This window comes from Balaenoptera acutorostrata, chromosome 5 (genome assembly GCF_949987535.1).
Source record: "Balaenoptera acutorostrata chromosome 5, mBalAcu1.1, whole genome shotgun sequence".
Lineage (NCBI taxonomy): Eukaryota > Metazoa > Chordata > Mammalia > Artiodactyla > Balaenopteridae > Balaenoptera > Balaenoptera acutorostrata.
Window position 1 is genome coordinate 102,714,834 of NC_080068.1, and position 7,940 is coordinate 102,722,773.

Sequence of the window (7,940 nt, forward strand, 5' to 3'; positions counted from 1 at the left end):
AGGGGAAGATTAGGACAGAGCTGAGCGAGGGGCCGGGGAGGAAGGCACCCGCGCAGAGCAAGCCTAGCGCCCCCTCGAAGACTGGCCGGCCGAGGGGGGTCCCGAGCTCCGCAGATTCCCGGGGCCGGCCCAGGCCGGAGCTCGGCGCCCACCGAACCTCAGGCGCCGTCAGGCAGCCGTGGGTCCCCGGAGCTCTCGGTCAAGCGCGGAGCAAATCGCCCTTTATGGACTGGAAGCGGTGCCCCGGCGCGCCCCTATCGCCGCGATCTCCAAGCCCTGCGACATGAGCTGACCTGCTGAGCCCTCGCCACACACCCCCACTCGCCGGCCTTGACTCTGCACGTACCCGGGGAAGCCTCTGTGCATCCGTGCACCTCCGCTCACCGGCCCCCAAAGCCTTTTCATTCCCACCCAACCCCACCAACAGCTTCTAGTGGTAGTTCCAGACCCGTGTGTTTACTCTCCGCCAACACCCAACTCCCGGCCCTGCCTGCAGCCATTCCCCAGACCTAAAGATTGACTAACCGCCGCAGTTGCCCGGGATGACACGAGCCTCCCTCTCTGTGAGCCTCCTGAAGACTCGGAATGCGGCCACTTTCTTATACCCCGGGCACACACCAAAAAACGGACAACTAAAAGTCACCGAATTGCATCTTTCTAAGCTTTGAAAATCTCTACCCAAGCCTGTGGCAAGGGGTATATTCATCTTTGATTTGGGGTTCTTTAAAAAAATTGGCGGGGGGGCGGGCAACCAAGTGGTGGTTATATATTCAAGTAAGTCTTTGTATAGCCCCCAAATTCACTCTAATACTCAGTCACTCAACCCGCAAACATCTCTGCCTGCCTGTGTGTCCGGGCTCATTCTATGTTTGTCCACATCAAGTCCTAACCCCACAAAGGGATGGCTCTTTGCGACAGGCAGTTCACACCTGCCCGTTTCTCTCCTTCTGGGTGAACTGTCTCAATCAATCTCCTCCTCAACTCGCCCCCAGAGAGTAACAACAAATTGTCTAGGGTGGTGGGAGAGGGGTGTAACTTAATAAATGAAGGTCCGCGGGAGGAAGGAAAGGACAGCTTTCTTTTGAAACCTCTTAAACATTCTGTTCTGTTCCCCCTCTGGGCCTGAAGAGCATCCCGTTCCTTACACTTGCCACCTACTGACACCAAATTTAAACACCTTTCCCTCAAAACTGAAGCAGTAGTAAAGGGCTATAAATGGGCAATGACCTCTTCAAGGATGAGGCTCCCCGCCCCCAAATACACTACAGGATCTGCACTGTAGTGTATTTGGGATGCAAAAGAGCATCACGTGGCTGCAATGCTGGAAAGTATAGATGCTGCGAAGCCCCCCCACTGACCCTGAAAACTACTAATGTATTTCATCCTGAGGTGTAGAAAAAGAACCACCCAAAAGAAAGCTACAAGGGCGAATATTATTTGTTTTAGTGGCACCAAAACCACCAATCTCAGCAATTTACTAAATTAAAATCACAGTTCTTTAAACGTATTTAATGGTTCAAATTGTGTATTTGGTTTTAACGTAAATCTCTGGTAAAATTTACGGAAGACAGTGAAGTATGTTCCTTAAGCAACTTCTTCATTTAAAAATAAGTAATATAAATAGGCAACAAATGTTTTGAGATATCCACAATATTTGTGTTTCTTAGCCTGGCTTCTTCTACTACTTAAAATAATGCACTACTCTTTTTTTTAAAGCGCATTAATGTCATCAGTTCAGAATCTTTACTATGGTAGTTCCCAGATATTCTTTTAAACAAAAACATATTTTTTCAATTCACAAGTAACAGAATATTTAAAGAACAAAGTTTCAATTTTCTTCCTCGTGTAAAATTTAGCAAACTCCAAGTGCATTCAGTTTTAACAGCCCAGGGAAATGACCGCGCAATTTCCAGAAACTCTCCCAAAGATGCCCTCTAATTTCTCTCCTGACTTTAGCTCTATCTGTACCATCTTTTCCTTTTTAATTCTTCTATAGAAATTGAAACAAATAAAATCCGGTGAGGAAAGAAAACTATTTCTACAGTGATTTTAATCCACTTATTATTTCAGAGAAAAGAATTAATATTCCAGTGAGGAATCCGCGAAAGTATAAGGGGAGAAGAAGAAGCATTTCATTCTTCGAATCTATAAACCTCCCTAGAGAACAGAAACTACGCGCGCGTTTTATGGAACTGCGTTAACTTTGGGTTTCCCTCCTAGATCTGACTCAACTAAATATCGTGTTCCATAAAAGTGCTAGAATAGGTGGCTACATCTGTAGAGGTAAGAATTGTGGTTTTTTAGCGTGTCTAGGTGGGTGAGCCTCTCTGTTGCTGGAGGATGCTTCGAGGACCAGGCTTGGGAGGAAAGGGGTTAAGTCAGACCCTGACTTTCTCCGCGCAACGTGCCCCATTTTGTCTGTTCAAGTCGACGTCGTCCAGCCGGAGCCAACCAATGGACGGCCGGGAGCTCCCGGGACAGCCCAGTGAAGGGGCGTGGCCTGAGGCTGTCACTCAGCAGTGAGGAATGACACCCGGGCGGGAGGGGGGGGGCGGGCTACGGTGGAACTCTGGGGAAGGAAAGAGAGAAGAAACAGATAAAACCAAGACAGGGGGTAAAAGGGTGCCCCGCGCCTCTCGGAATCCAGCGGCCGTCGTCGCCGCCGCCGCCGCCGCTGGGGGTGGGCTCCGGAAGAGCCGGCCCAGCAGGGAAAGGAGACGACGATCCAGAAGCGAAATCCTGCAGGCGGGGAAGAGACAGAGGCGCAAAGAAAAAGTGACTCGGGCGGTGCACCCCGGAGGCGCTCAGGAGGGGACTGCAGCCGCAGAGGGGCCTCACTGATCCTCCCCCCACGTCCTCCGAGGGCCAGACCTCGGCCCGCCCCTAAGGGCGCGAGGCGATGAGATAATCCAGCTGAGCTGCGAAAGGAGAGCTTCTGGCGCTGGATTGAGGGGGAGGGGGTCTCTGGGCGGGGTGGGCCTCGGAAGTGGGGGTGAGGGTCGGCGCTGATCCGGGGCCAGAGGGGGGCGGAGGCTGCTGGGCAGCCCAGGAGTGGGCTGCAGGGGCCTCGCTCGCGGGGCTCACTCGCGCTGCGGCGGCCCGCGCGCTCCATTCAGCTCGGAGCTGCCCCGCGCCCCAGCCGCCCGCCCGGCCGGCAGCTCCGGCCCGCGGCGCAGATGGCTGTGCGCGGCGCCAACACCTTGACGCCCTTCTCCATCCAGGCGATCCTCAACAAGAAAGAGGAGCGCGGCGGGCTGCCCGCGACGGAGGGGCGCCCCGTACCCGGCGGTACAGCGGTGGCAGCGGCGCCCGCTGTCTGTTGCTGGCGGCTCTTTGGGGAGACAGACGCGGGCGCGCTGGGGGGCGCCGAGGACTCTCTGCTGGCGTCGCCTCCTGGGACCAGAACGGCTGCGGGGCGGACCACGGAGAGCCCGGGCGGCTGGGATTCGGACTCGGCGCTGAGCGAGGAGAACGAGGGCGGGCGGCGCTGCGCGGACCCGCCGGGGGCCAGCGGGGCCTGCCGTGCAGGGGCGACCCTGGGCCTCGGCCAGCCGGTCTGTGAGCTGCCTGCAGCCAAGGACCTGGAGGAGGAAGCCGCGGGCCGGAGCGACAGTGAGATGTCGGCCAGCGTCTCAGGTCGGCTGAGGCTTCGCGGGGAAGGGGGCCGGGCTGAGGGGTTGGGCAAGGAGAGCAACTACGCCGAGTGGGGTGGGCTTGCTGTTAGCACCTTGTTCCCTGGGCCCCCCGGGTTAGCCAAGACCCTAAGCTCTGCGCACCGGCGCGGGCTCCTCTAACTCTCCGGCAAATGAGCCCGAGAGAGGACCGAGAAACTCCTCAGAACGCTGCGTCCTGGAGTAAAGCCTCAGACGACGTCGTGGGGCAGTGTGCTTTAGACCAGACTGGGAGAGAACCACTGCACCCTGGCTTTGAGTCCATTGCCAGTGCCTTCGGCCGAGTCTGTCTCCAAATCCCCAAAATCGAGGAAAGGGACGAGCGAGGGTCCCAGAAACCTCGGGTAGCCAGTATCCAGGCCCTGGCCCAGAGATCAGAGATGCTCCCAGCTCGAGGTCTCAGAGCCCGCCCCGCAGCTCAAAGATAGGTAACGAGGGATAATGCCGGGCTGAGGACCCAGGAGCTGGAGGCAACCCTGCAGCCAGCTGAAGGCAGAGGGGCTTGATTTAGGTCATCCCAGACTCAGCATGCGGAGGAACCTCCTCAACCACGAGCTGGCACGTCATTTGGTCAGAAAGACCCCCGTGCCTGCCCCGTCGGTCGGACGGTGCTGTAGGCCTCATGCTGGCCCCAAGCAAATATTATCTGCTGCAGGCCAGAGTGCTGGACCTCCCTGCTAGGGTTCTGCGGGGAGAGCGGGGAAGAGGCGGAGGAGCTGGCGTCAGATTAGGGTCCAAGGATTCGAAGCAGGGACACCCCTCTGCCCCCAATCCCAGCCCTCCTTTCATTGCCTTTGTAAGAGAGGGAGAAGCCTACCTATGGTCTTGGCTCAGCCTATTGCCATAGCCCTCCCACAATTCCGGGTGGATGGGGGCGTAAGACTCCGAATACTTCTGTCTCCAGGATCCGTCTCCCCACTTGCTCTTTACGTGCAGCCAACACGTGTGTGCTGTGACGATGCGTGTGTGAGCGTGAGTGTGGGGAGGCGGGTGAACCCAGGGAGGGTATCCGAAACGTCATCTAGAACCCCAGGGCTGAGGGCTGAGGGCTGAGGGCGGAGAAGGCTTGCGAGGATGTTCAGGCCCAATGCCCACATTGCTGATAGGAGCCTGGAGCCCAGAGAGGGCGAGGAGCTGGATCTTGGCAGCACAGCGTTGATACAGCGGCTGAGTTCGTTGCCGGCTCACAACAAGATTAGCTGCAGGAAGCGAGTGGGGCAGGGTTCTAAGACTTGCCTCCCGGACCCGCGGCTTCCAGGCCCTCCCCACCACTCCCGCGGCATGAAAGTGTATTTCCGCCCCCCACCCCGACCACAGCGGTTGAGGCCGGACCTCACTCCTCTGCGGCACTGACAGTGTCTCGTTTCTGTTCCCACTGGGTCCACAGGCGACCGCAGCCCGAGGGTCGAGGAAGACGGCGTTGGCACAGGAGGCGCACGCGTGCCCACGTTGTGCAGCGGCAGCGGCGGCGGGCGCGCGGGCGGCGCAGAGGAGGAGGAGGAGCCCGTGGCGCCCAAGCCGCGCAAGAAGCGCTCGCGCGCCGCCTTCTCCCACGCACAGGTCTTTGAGCTGGAGCGCCGCTTCAACCACCAGCGCTACCTGTCCGGGCCCGAGCGCGCAGACCTGGCCGCGTCGCTGAAGCTCACCGAGACGCAGGTGAAGATCTGGTTCCAGAACCGTCGCTACAAGACCAAGCGCCGACAGATGGCCGCCGACCTACTGGCCTCGGCGCCCGCCGCCAAGAAGGTGGCAGTGAAGGTGCTGGTGCGCGACGACCAGAGACAGTACCTGCCCGGAGAGGTGCTGCGGCCTCCTTCGCTGCTGCCACTGCAGCCCTCCTACTATTACCCTTATTACTGCCTCCCCGGCTGGGCACTCTCCACGTGTGCGGCCGCCGCGGGCACCCAGTGAGCCGGCCTGGGGTGAGGCAGCGAATGATCCCCGCGCCCCAGCTCCAGACGGGCGCTGATGGCTGTGCAGGTTGTGCCCTGTACTGGGGCGCCCCGCGGAGGGGGCAGGTGGAGGATGAAATCCAGTCCTGGCTCTGCTCTCCAGGACGTGCGCCCTGGCAGCGGGACTGGGTCTACCCAGAGGGGGGCGCCTTTTTCTAGTTTGAACAGAGGCATCCTATGGCCTAGGGACCCTGTTCCTACCCCCCACCCCACTTGCTTGGAAGCCCTTGGACATTATTTATTACCACCATAATGTTGGGTTTGGATTGTGTCTGCCTGGGGATGGCGTTTCCCAGAGAGGAGAGAACTCCTGGAGACCACACAAGCCTGAATCCCAGAATTTCAGGCCTGCCGGGAGCTTCGTGCGCTAGGCCACACTAGTTCATGGTATCCATGCTACCAATCTATGTGTATCTACATATCTATTATTTTTGGAATGCAATTGTTACAAAGGGGTTTAGAGCCCTGGCAGCCCCAAGGAGCCCCAGGCTAGGGGTTCATTGAACCATGAAATGTTTGGTTTGCGGGCCCTCCTCCCCACCCCTCCCCGGTGTCAGAGCTCGGGTGGGGGCGCCTAATTGGGTGCTGAATGTATGGAAGGGAGCCTCTGAGCACAGGGCAGGGCAAGGGCCCCGCATCTTCCCTCTCGGAGGTCCAGGCTGCGACCAACTGGGGGAGCTCCTGGGAGCCCCCGAACCAGGAGAGAGGAAACCCAGGAGTCCTTCTCAGAACCTTCCTTCCTTCCTTCCTTCCTTCCTTCCTTCCTTCCTTCCTTCCTTTCTTTCTTTTTCTTTCTTTCTTTCTTTCTTTCTTTCTTTCTTTCTTTTTCTCTCTCTCTCTCTTTCTTTCTTTCTTTCTTTCTCTCCTTCTTTCTTTCTTTCGGAGGTTAAAACTTGTAGCACTTTTCAGTTGCTTGTATTCAAATGATGGTTATTTTTGTATTCAATGTGAATATCCTTGACCGGCCTTTCCTCGGCGTCCTCTGCAGTTCGGCCGCTGGGCCCAGTCTCTACCGTTTAGCCTCGGCGACTCCTGCGTCCTGACCCAGGATTCCCCCATCCCTGTCCCTGCAACCTAAGACAGGTGATCCTGTCAACCTCGTGTCAACCTCGCCGCTTGTCGCCTCCTTAAGGGCACTGTGCACTCAACTAGAGTATTAACTTTAAAAAGATTTGTGAAATTTGGAAGTTCTATTCGTTGTATTTTTTTTTCCTTTAATTTATAAACTTTTAGTTTAACATGCCCTCCTGGACGCCGTGTTTTCTCTGAGCCTCTCTCTGTCCGGCTTTGGGGTAACCGGTAACGTGGGCTCATTTTCCCAACTTGTTTTCAGTCCAGGACAGGACACCTCGCTCCTCCCGGAAGTCGCCTCGCTGCTCACCCTCAGGAAGCATTTAAATCCGCGCAGCTCAGGGAATCGTCATTTCTGGGACTTTGCAGGAGTCACAGAGGAATCTTACTGAATCCGGAGCAAATACCTAGGATTCCCGTTTTTACTCGTGGGCACTAGTGTCAGAGTCTAGGAAGCATCCGTAGCTGAACCCGCTCCCAATTTCCATCCCCCACCCTAACCTTTTCACTCCTCCACCTGCCGGCATCCTCTCTGCTTTCGATTTTCTGAGCGTTTTCTCTAAGCGTTCCTGTCATTATTTCATTTCCAGAATAGGCAAAAACTCTCGCTGGAATTCTGAAGCGGTTAGGGGAGAACGAGGAGCTAATAAGGTGTGTCCCGGGGAGGGTCACCTGTGCTTTGACCCCTGCCGGGTGCAAATGACGCTGCACCTTGTTCCAAAGCGCTTCCACTCACTCCCTCAGTGACACGTCGTCACTTTATCCGCACAGAAGCCCACCGTGGGAGCAGAGGATGGGCAGGGAGATGGTTATTTATTACTCCATTTTAAAGATGAACGCGCCCCGCCGGCGTTCCCCAGAATGACTCCCCAGATGCCAAGGATTCACCGGAGCGAAGCGCTCACCGCTACACGCCCCTCACATCGGGTCTGGGGAGAGCAAGGAAGAGTTAATGCCACACTGCAGGCGCCAAGGCTCCCAGTCCGTGGCCTCAGTCGGGAAAACACTGAAACCCAGTCCCGGGCTACTTTCAATTTCACCGCAGCAGATAGGCCGCCTCGCCCTCCTCCTCCGCCTGCGATCTTTCCCAGCCTTGGACCCTCGGGCCTTGGCACCCCAAAGGCCTTGGCCGGGCTTCTGCTACCCCTCAGCCCGGAGGGGGCAGAGAGTCGCGACAAAGGCTTTACGAAACGATTCCCGCTTCTGGAAACAGTGAGACGCCGAGGGAAAAGCAAACGCCCTCAGG

General features: G+C 57.0%; 1 protein-coding gene across 1 annotated transcript; it reads left to right on the forward strand.

Annotated features, from left to right (window-relative positions):
* The first annotated feature begins 2,647 nt into the window (after window positions 1-2,647).
* Window positions 2,648-6,785, forward strand: NKX3-2 (NK3 homeobox 2). The gene is made up of 2 exons (XM_007167315.2): window positions 2,648-3,636; window positions 5,059-6,785. The coding sequence occupies exons 1-2, from the start codon at window positions 3,177-3,179 to the stop codon at window positions 5,580-5,582; spliced, it is 984 nt and encodes a 327-aa protein (XP_007167377.2). The 5' UTR covers window positions 2,648-3,176; the 3' UTR covers window positions 5,583-6,785.
* The last annotated feature ends 1,155 nt before the right edge of the window (window positions 6,786-7,940 follow it).